The sequence below is a fragment of the Sceloporus occidentalis genome, unplaced genomic scaffold (genome assembly GCF_023333645.1).
Source record: "Sceloporus occidentalis isolate IW3139 unplaced genomic scaffold, rSceOcc1.0.p SCAF_30, whole genome shotgun sequence".
In the NCBI taxonomy this organism is placed as follows: domain Eukaryota; kingdom Metazoa; phylum Chordata; class Lepidosauria; order Squamata; family Phrynosomatidae; genus Sceloporus; species Sceloporus occidentalis.
Genome location: NW_028317010.1, coordinates 5,820,001 through 5,830,837, shown reverse-complemented (window position 1 = coordinate 5,830,837; position 10,837 = coordinate 5,820,001). Strand labels below are relative to the sequence as shown.

Here is a 10,837-nt window from a genome sequence, read left to right as displayed (position 1 = left end):
TATTCTTTTACGTTGTATTACCGGTATATCGTATTATATTATGCTATATGTCTGCATACACTTCAAACACTGTGAACATGGCATTGTTGCTTATTTACTACCTGTCACCAACAAGGCAAAGACAATGCTACCATAACTTAGTATCCAAGAGCCATTTTGACTTTGTGTTGGCCACACATCTGGTAAACTTTGATCCATGGATAATAAACAAAAGTGTGTCTTAATAGATTGAAAGAGGTTTGTGATTTCCTCTTCTGGATTTCATTAATTCAGTCCATACAATCCTCTAGTGCATAAAATCCTGTTCTTCTTACAGACTCATACTCTGTAGGTTAGCATGTTCATTTTATTCTTAAAGTCCATTGTGTGCCATCACTATAATAGATCACGTTTAAGAAATGTAAGTTATCTACAACAATTGACTGGATTAAAGAAATTGTGATAAAAGGCAGAGATTCAATTAAATTATAACAGTTACTTTTTATCTCATTGTTCCCATTGGCATCTATAGGAGAATTCATATGCAATTCCTTGTGATATATTTATCTCTGGCATTGAATTCAACCTAATGAATTTCACTTATTCATCCTCAATGATTCAATGAACTAACAAAATAAATGATTGCAACAGACTTCGTTGTGTTATTTGAGTAACTTAAAAGATACATACAGGGGATGCATAAGACAAGGGTAGTTGCACTGCCTGCAATGTTGCACATTATTACAAACCCCAGATTTAAACATATTAAAGCGGCTATGCTGCATTTTCTAACATTTTTAACAGTTGCGAGAATGCCAAGTGAGACTTTGCATTTTTGGCGTCAAAAGTGAGTCATCCCATTTTTTATCACAGATATCCAGCAGGTATAGTGGACCGATGCATGTGTCGCTAACCTGCAAATTCTGCTTTGCTTCTATATTATAGAGGACATATAGACAAAAAAGTCATTTAATCTATATTTAATTTAAAGAGATGTCATCTGTGGAACATCTTGTGTTGTGAGCTGTCAAGTATCTATTCGCAGGCCTACATACTGCAATACAAATATGATTTGCTTTGCCCAGCACCCCTCTTAAATTAGGTCAGCAAGCGTTCTGCAGTCTTCTGCAAGCAGGCTGTCTTTTCACTGTATTCTTTTTCATTCCTTGTGATCGGCCTATTGTAATGAGGGTTGTAGCTGTACAGATCAACAACAGTGGCTCTGTACTTATATATAAGACACATTACTAATGAAGACCACCCTCCATGATAATATTGAAAATTAGTTGAAACGAATAATATTCTGCAGTTATCTCGTCTGATGCATTTTAAAAAATCTAACTTTTGTTGTTTTCCCCATGTATTTTCATATTTTATTCTATTATCTTGATATAAACACTAATACAGGTAATTTCCCAACATTAAACTATGTTTGGCTTTGTTAATATGTACCTTTGCTTCCTAAAAAAAATTTCTAAATATATTTTATGGAAGAACAAGTTGTGAATATACCATATTTGCGTGTATATGATTTACAGTATATTTATATGTGTATAGAAAAATGCTGACAAGCGAACTTGCACGCTTTCACCATTAGATGGCATTGTGCAAATCATAAACCAATAAAGCCTACAAGGTTGTGGTGCTTTTAGTAATAACTTTCCGGAAATGCTGAAAGTTTGTAGGAGAACAGACAACAAGCCACCTTTAAAAGATGAATTCCGATGCTAAATGAGAAGCTGTCACTAAGAACAATCCATTAGTCGTTATTATGAATACTCCACATTTAGAGCTTTGCCACAGATTTCTTCTTTATGGCTACTGCCTAATGGGGTTCATTTATAAAAGGTAATTCTTATAAAAAGTTTGAATAGTGTTCATATCACCATAGCAGTCAATGGAATTCTCTTTATGATTGGATCGACCCATGGGTTGCTATAGTAATACATTTTAATTGTTTTCATTTTTTTTATAAAAAATCACCAATGTGTTTGAGATATGCCATTTGCACAAGGATGGAATAAACTTTACAATGCATCGAGGAACCTGGGGAATATTGCATCTTATATGCATTCTACAGGGCTTTACGGTATAGCTCGCAAGGTCCAGAACACTTAATACCAGATATAAAACATAGAATTTCCTTTCATTGCTTTAATGAATGTGCTGGGGGTGCAGAAAGCGGGGAGAAATGCAGAGATAAAGCAGTGTAAAAATTTGTGCAATAAATATTACACTTTTTGTGGGTGTTTTTACATTTTAAAGTGGGGGAGGGGGGAAATATAGGATACACCCCATATACCAAATACTCTAGGTACCCCCTTCCTCCCACCCATTAAAAACTACTTCCAGGTAGGTCAGTTTCTAGGTACTCATTATATATACAATATCCATTATACATCTGATCTGTGTATATATATATATATATATAAATATTCAGTTATTACATTTCAATGCTATATTAGTGTATAACTTGCTCCATCTTTGAAGCAGTAACCCCATTATATATATGTATATATGGACCTGACCTCTGCTGACCCTCGGGTCTTCTCCAGGACCTTATAGCGGGGTGGGCTCTGCTCCATTACTTGGATCTCGCAGCATCCCGTCTCCTAAACCCTCCCCTAACCATGTCTTTCTCTGTGCTGATCATTTTCTTTTGGCTTTTTATCACAAAAGACTCCATGTCTGGTCTGCAGGGAGGTAGTGAATCAGGGAATAAATCTTTAAGCCGAACTATTTTATGAGCTGATCTCACCTGTTCAGCCGTTTGCCGCCTCCCTGCCAAGACTCCAGCTGCAAATCCTTCTGGCGATTGCCACACAGAAAGCACCCGGCAAGGCTAGAGACCGCGCAGGACTATGAAGGATGACATCAGGCATGACTTCCCAATATGCCTGACCTGACAAGGCTCCAGCAATGGAGCTCTGGGGGATCATTGGATGCTCCCTGATGGTTGCGCTGATCCTGGCTTCGCTGCTGTCCAACGGCATGGTGCTGATCTGCTTCCTCAGCTGCACAGACATCCGCGGCCAGGTGCCAGGTCTATTTATCCTCAACTTGACCCTTTGCAACCTCCTGCTCACCGCGATCAACATGCCTCTCACACTGGTAGGAGTCATACGTGACCACCAAGCAGGGGGTGAAGAACTTTGCAGGGCTGTGGGCTTCTTAGAAACTTTCCTGACCAGTAACTCCATGCTGAGTATGGCAGCCCTAAGCATTGACCGTTGGGTGGCTGTAGTTTTCCCACTGAGTTACCATTCCAAAATGAGGTATCAGGACGCTGCTCTCATTGTACTTTACTCGTGGATTCACTCTTTGTCCTTTCCAACGGTAGCCCTTTGCCTGTCCTGGGTTGGGTTTCACCAGGTGTATGGTTCTTGCACTCTGTATAACGAGAGGCCAGAGGAAGGAGCATCTTTCCTGGTTTTTATGGTCCTTTTCCACCTATTCAGCTTCCTCCTATCCTTCCTAGTTCTATGTGTGACCTACCTGCAGGTCCTGAAAGTAGCCCGTTCCCACTGTAGAAGAATTGATGTGATCACCATGCAGACTTTGGTGCTACTGGTGGATTTGCACCCAAGGTAAGTAGTTTTTCAGCCCTAGAGTGTCTGTTAGACCTGAAATCCTTTGCAACTTAATTTCAATTATTTTCATTTTGTTTTGATATATCTGTACATTTGTATCATTATAGATAAAACCAGAAGAATATATGGTGAAGAATTCCCATGCCCTCACCCAACCCCTTCTGTCTTGCTTTGTTTATTATTTGCCATTTAACAATTTAAACATCTAAAGATGTGCAGTCAATTCCTTGCCGTTGGTTTTACACCCAATGATGCATCAGATAAGGAGGAAATGGTATATGTATGGTTTAGCCTAATTGACCATGTGTGCAAAAATACATTATTGTGATATGTGAAAAAGGAGAAGACATCATCAGGAAGATTCCATTGGTTTCCATAGTGATTGCTCCACATTTAGGAATTTCCCCCTAGATCCCCATTTACTTATTACCCAAGATCTCAGACCTGTTGGTTTCAATCAGGCATGGAAACACAAGCTCCACATTCCCCCTTAGCATATTTTAATATGAACACAATGGATCACCATTTAATAGCCTTACTACAAGCTTGATAAGCTTGATCAAACCACTGAACCCCCCCCCCCCCCCAATATTAGTGAGATCTTGGTTGTTAATGAATCCCACAGGAAAACATTAGAAATAATTTATTTTATGATTCTCGGGGTTAAAATAAATATAAAGTTGTACAAATATTTTGATGATATAGTTACATTAGCCATCGGTTGAAATCCATGCTTTTAAATGGGACTTTCATTGCACTTTATTTTGAGGAAAAACACTTTGCTAAGTTCCAAAACATTTTTTTATTTATTTTTTTGCCATGTTGTAAAAATGCTTTATATTTTTGTTGATTTATTTAACTAAATACATATCACTATACACAATGATATCAGGAATTAGATTGTATTGTGCGCTTGAGAAAACAACCTCAAGCTATAGTATGTAAAAATAGCAAACTGGCTTCTATGATTTTTGAAAAGATTTCAATAATGCATAACAAAGCACTCCGACAGTTCATGGGAACTTTTTCTAATTACATTTGGGGATATTATTTCCCAGTTGAGAAGATTTTTTTGGAAAATCGAGCCACCCATAATTTAGCATCTAAAAAAAAAGCAGCTTAACATAGATTAATCAGAAACAGTTAAAAAATAATTGAAAAAAATGAATGCAACTGCGAAGGAAAATATTAATTCAGAGAGGACTTAGTAAATAAGAAGCCTGTCTGGTTTCTATAGTAACAGTAATTCCACCTATTAGTGATCTCCCCTTGTGTCACATGACTACAGGCTGCAATTAAATATGCCTTGAGAAAATTTGTCACATGACAAAATATTTTTTTTCTAGGCAGGGAGGACGTTCAACAGAGCTGGAAAATGTATTTTAATGTTATATTTAATTATTAAGAAAGTGATAGTAAAACAAGACCAAGCCGTGATTACGGTCCGAGTCTCTAGATTATGGAAAAATGGGCAGACTAGATAGGCTGAATGGTTTTTATCTGCCATCAAATTCTATGTATATCTAACAGAGTAGGTGGATCATCATCATCCTCATCATCTGAGAAAAATTTATCGAAGTGAACATACTATGCCCAGGGTGGTGGCTATTCTTCAGGGTCAGAAATTCTACTATTTAATATTAAACTGTTTATTATTTTTTATTTTACACGTCCTATTTTACGACTACTCACTTTGTAATTTCAACTTTCTACTCTAAACCACAGCAGTGATCTTGATCGTGATAAAATCTCCAAGCTTCTTCATAAATGAAAACTTAATGTTAAATATCTAAGGTCATGAAAATCTACTATAACATGGGATGCATTTGACAACAGGGTTTATTCACTAAAGGGAGAGTTGGCAGGAGAGTTGTGGTTTAAACTTCCTCATTTTATTATTTATTGTGAACACTGGCAGGTTCTTACAGCTAGAAAGCTGGCCCTGTATAAGGCATAATTTATTATGTTAGGAGACTTTGGTGCCAAAGTCAATGAGTTGAACCACACAACTCTCCTGCAAAATCTCCTGTCAACTCCCTTTAATGAATAGACCCCAGAATCAATTGGTATTTCACAATCTTTTGTTGTTATTATTATATTTTTATATTATATTTTTTGGCATATAGCGACAGTATCACTCTTATTGCTTTGATACTCTGATCTTCTCTATATATGGCAAACATTTCTATTCTTCCATTTCAGTGTATTTATGTTTGGTTTTTCCTGTAGTATGTAGCTGGAATTATTTCAACCAGAATATTTCTGTCTATAAATGTAATGTATTTTATTATCCATAGACATAATGCATGTCAATGATTTTTGTGTGTACACTTTTATGAAGATAGAGAGTAAGGTCATAATGTTGGCATTTTTATGGTGGAATAAATGTCGCTGGACAGTTGTGCAGCTGCACATGTGTTGAGCTTCTTAAATTTAGTAAAAGTCTAACTGTTGGTTAAGTGCCCGACAACAGAGTAGGATGGCTAGAAGCCTCCAACTGTCATTGAATTTCAAATATTGAAGTTGTAAACTGGCCAAGAATAATTGGAGTTATATTTTAATATTTGCAGGATGACTGTTTTGTTCCCTTCTCCAAAAAAGCCAGGCACTTTTTTATTAAGATGTGTTAATAAAAGATGTAGTTTATGCATGGTTACCGTTGTTATAAGAAAATATATTGCTGAGATTCCATATTCTTCTTGTTATTGTTAGTGTGAGACAGCGATGTTTGGAGGAACAAAAGAGAAGGAGGCAACGAGCAACCAAAAAAATCAGTACTTTTATTGGCACATTCCTACTCTGCTTCTCACCTTATGTCATCACCAGGTAAGTCAGGACTCTGTAACAAAAAGGATTAATTACCATAAGTTAGGAATTCGTTTTTTGTTATTTTTATTCTTTATTATTCTTTTTTTATTTGTGTGCTCTGAATTTCATGAGAAGAAGAGAGGCAATGTAATTAATGCTAAGCATCAATAAACCCTTTTTAGGTTTACAGTTATGATATAAGTTTTGCTTTCGTTTATTCTGCATTTATCAAGCATAATTAGCAAACTTGTCTCAGCTTTAGAAGAATGGATTTGGCTTTATCGAGGGTGGCCACCTTACTTGGGAACTTCTGGACTCCGGCTACCCAGAGCCTTCCCTTGCGGTTCGCTGATTGGGTGGGCAGTCCCGCTGACGTTAATGGGAGTTCCCGCTGATGTCGGGGGCGTTCCCTGCCCCATTTAAAGGAAAAAATGGGCAGGGAGCGGGGCGTGTCAAGATCCCGCTCCCGTAACCTGGAGGATTCACAGGTATTCCCAGGTATTCCCATACAGCTAGGCAAGAATCTCCTCCAAACTTAGGCAGGAAAACACTTTTAAAACTTTAAGCTTAAATGGAACCCTGGCATACCTACCAAGTGGATCTCTTTCCGACCCAAATCCCTCTGTACCTTTTCCTCCCTGATGTCAATCGTGGCACAGAGGCAATTACAAATAATGGGATTTATGTATTGGACATGAATCATTATAATTTTGGGGAATTCAGCTATGTAGATAAAATATAAAAACGGGCATAATTTCACCATGAAATCTGCTCTGCCTGGGTAGTGGGCATCCATTAGCATCTGCAGAGGTAAACATTTGCACACAGAAGTGTAAAGAGAATGTAATTTTTTTTATGCGTATTCTTAAATCATCAGTTACTCTTATTTGCTTGTGGTTGTTATATTGTCTACTCTGGTGTTTTCTGCAGGTTGGTGGAGATTTCCTCATCAACACCCATCAGCTCCCATTGGGGTATTGTTAGCAGATGTCTGGCATACAGCAAAGCCTTGTCGGACCCATTTGTTTACTGTCTCCTAAGGAATCAATACAAAAGTTGCTGTCGAGACTTGTTTAACAAAATCCTGAAACGGAGTACTGACAATTTGTCTGCAGAGAGGGGGAATTCTTATGTAGGACATTTTGTTCCTGATACTGATTAGTAATCTGAAAAAGTCCTACAAAAAAAGGCAAGGAGCCCAAATACATCCAGAGACACATCATCAATGAAACCGGCGTAAAAGTGCACACCTTATCACACTATTATAATGGGATTTCTTAACCAAATCAGTTTGCGAGGATAAGACAAACTAACCAAGAACTATTCCATCCAAATGGTTTGAATCATTCTTTATACTAGAGGAACATATTTAAAAACTTGGTAATATGGAAACCTGATATAAATGAGAAGTTTTGATTACATTTACCAGTCAAAATGCTTATAAATGCATTTATTTGCACTTTCTGTAATAAGAAGTGAAGACCTTCTTCAGCACAACTGAGCATTTCAACGGAGACTAGCTAATGATCTCTTTAGATTACGCTAAACAGGCTTTATTCAAACAAGACACCCCCTTGACTCACTTTAAACCAAACCACGTGTGACAAAATCACAGCTGACAATGTTGGACTTTTTGAAGTCAGATGACTTGCACTGCTAGTGTATGTAAAATATTAATACAATAAAGATGAAAGCACTGAAATGTGAAATAATTGTGTAATTGACATGGCCAAACCTCAAGAATCTATATTTATATTTTATAAAAATGTGATATTGTTGGTTTCAGTGACAATTGTTGGAGGGACCGTGTTAATAGAAGTCAACAGCAATATCACTTGGCATGTGAAGAAACCATAGTCCAATGGGGGTGATAATTTGTGGTGCCGCGACCTCAGATCTATTTTTAGTGAATGAAGGAACGCATGAGAATTATTACAATATGCTCAAAGACAAAGCAATCCAAAACATTTGTTCATTGGGAGTAACTGGAAACATAACTCGAAAGATGTAACAGGAAATGCTAAGTGGTCTCATTCTTCATAGTCAACTATCCTTAAACCAAGTAAATAAAAAATAAAAAAATCCAACAATTATGCACAACTACATTTCAGTAAGTCTAGAACAATTTCTGCCTTGGTTTTTAAAGCTGGCTGTAGTCATGGAAGGAGCAGAACACCAAGGTGTAGCAATGAGTGATTGCTTTGTACCTCCATCAAAAGGCACAATTTCTTTACCCCCTCCTTTTACTAGTCACAGGCACATGTGTATATTACTGTAAGGTTGCAACAATCCTGGATCAAAGGGAATGTTGTCTGTAGACTTTGACTAACCCACATCTTGCCTCCTATTGTACGAACTTTAAAGGTCATCAGGGCAAGATTAACAGAAGCACGCTAAGCAATTGCTCCGGGGCCGCCATTCTAAGAGGTACATGCCTTTCATATGCTGAAAAGTGATGTCATGTCCGTGTGTGCAGCACAGTAAGTTAGCTACGGGCCGCAAGTGGCCTACTGCAGGGAAGTGGAGGATGTGGTGAGTACTGTGTGTGTGTGTATATGTGTATGTGTAGGCAGAACAGAAGTTAGAAAGTGGATGAAAAATGTAAAAGGCGGAAAAACAAGATAAAAAAGAGAAAGAAGATTAAAAAAAAAACTCAGCGGACGTGCCGGCACCGGAAGTTGTATACGCGTATTGCGTAGATATCCCCCGCCGGCCCCGCAAGACACCCGGGAGTCTGCTCTGGTAAATCTTGAGGGCAGAGGTAAAACGCATCGTGCGGACGGTCACCTGCTGCGGCGATGCGGGTAAACAACCTCCGCAGCCGGTGACCGTCCGCACGATGCGCTTAGACAACCTCCCGTGCCGGCACCCCCCCCCCGTGGAAAGTGCTGGCAGGGGAGGCTGTCTGAGCGCATCCGAGAGTAGGATGCAGGTCCCCTGCACCGCTGCGGGGGATCTGCATCCTAACCCCGCTGTATACAGGACCTAAGACAGGTTGATGCTGGATGCCTGGATGACTCCTGGGGACCTTGCTCATGGCTGATTTTAAAAACCTTGCTCGGTTTATTAATATTGTGATATTTTTACATTTCTTTGCTAGTAATACCCAGACTTTATTTTTGATGTTGTACGCATCATACATACAACATAGTGGAAATAGAGTTTGCAAACCAGTCAGATATTCTTCCAGTTATGCTAGGCACATAAATGAACATGCCCACCCAACCAACCAGCTTGCCACGTGGGTAAGAATTTCAACGTGTTATACCCCAAAGGAAAGCTCACTGATTTTTGTGTAATACATTTCCTAATTTATTTTCCCTGCCCATTGTACAGTACTGCAGAATATAATGTTGACTGATAAATCAATAAATAACAATAATCTCTGCATATCCAATCTAGTGTCAGATGCAAGTATATAAATCTAGACTGGCAAATGCAGTTGCTGGAATTTATATTCATTTTGCCCAACCTATACATAACCAGTGCTGCGTTTGACGCATGAAGAGGTTAACTTGAAATAGAACTGTTCTTGCTCCGATAATAGGAACCGGATTAGTTCCACACTTGGAAAGAGCTTGTGCAAGCACATCTGCTAAGTGTTACTCTTTAGGAAGGGGAGTACAGGGGCACATTCCCGCTGAAATCCGAGCAGCTGCTGTCAATTCAATGCTACCAGGCAGGAGAAGCTGGGATTAGATTAGCGGGGTCCATGGAAGTCAATGGTGATGTCTGCATTGTGTTTAATGTAAAAGCCACAGCATCCGAGCCTTGAGTGGTGGTAATGCTCAAATATGGAAACAAGCAATTGGCTGAAAAAGTAACCTCTGCGCGTGCAAGGCTTTTATTTCTAAAATATCTCCTGTTTCTCTATGTAACAATCCCATATTACAGAGATCACCCCAGCAGCAAAGGGATTAATCACTAACATAATATTTTCGAGCAATAAAACAAAACTGATTAAATGTCATTGGCGGGAACAATTATAAAAAAAACAACTGAAGAAGACAATTGAAGGGAAGCGTACAAAAACTGAAGAACTGTCCAAATATAGTAACTATAGTTTAGTCCTATAATATGCTTTAATCACATTTCTTTCAAGGGCCATACATCCCAGTCATTTCCATTTAGCTTTGACTACTAACTATCCCTTAGAGTGACAGAGATTTCCATTTTCAACATCTTTTCACTGCCTGGGTTGTAAGAAAGGCACACAGAAAATAGCACATCATTCTAAAGATAGAATATACATTGCAAACGCTGAATAAAAGGTAACTACATCTTTTTATTATACGTTTCTAAAAGAGTCACACACTGCACAAAGTATTAGATGGTTCTACATTTTGAGAAAAACAAGTTTTATATAAGGTGCGTACTAAAGATTTAATAACACAGCAGGGGGTTATGAATAAAAATGGGGTTTTGGTGCACAGTTTGCCATAGCAACCAATGGAATGGCA

At 38.3% G+C, this 10,837-nt stretch overlaps 1 protein-coding gene across 1 annotated transcript; it reads left to right on the top strand.

Moving 5' to 3' along the window:
* The first annotated feature begins 2,898 nt into the window (after positions 1-2,898).
* LOC149298966 (G protein-coupled receptor 26-like) lies at positions 2,899-7,539 on the top strand. The gene is made up of 3 exons (XM_089486799.1): positions 2,899-3,566; positions 6,282-6,395; positions 7,308-7,539. Exons 1-3 carry the CDS (start codon positions 2,899-2,901, stop codon positions 7,537-7,539), a joined length of 1,014 nt encoding a protein of 337 aa, XP_089342925.1.
* Positions 7,540-10,837: the final 3,298 nt, after the last annotated feature.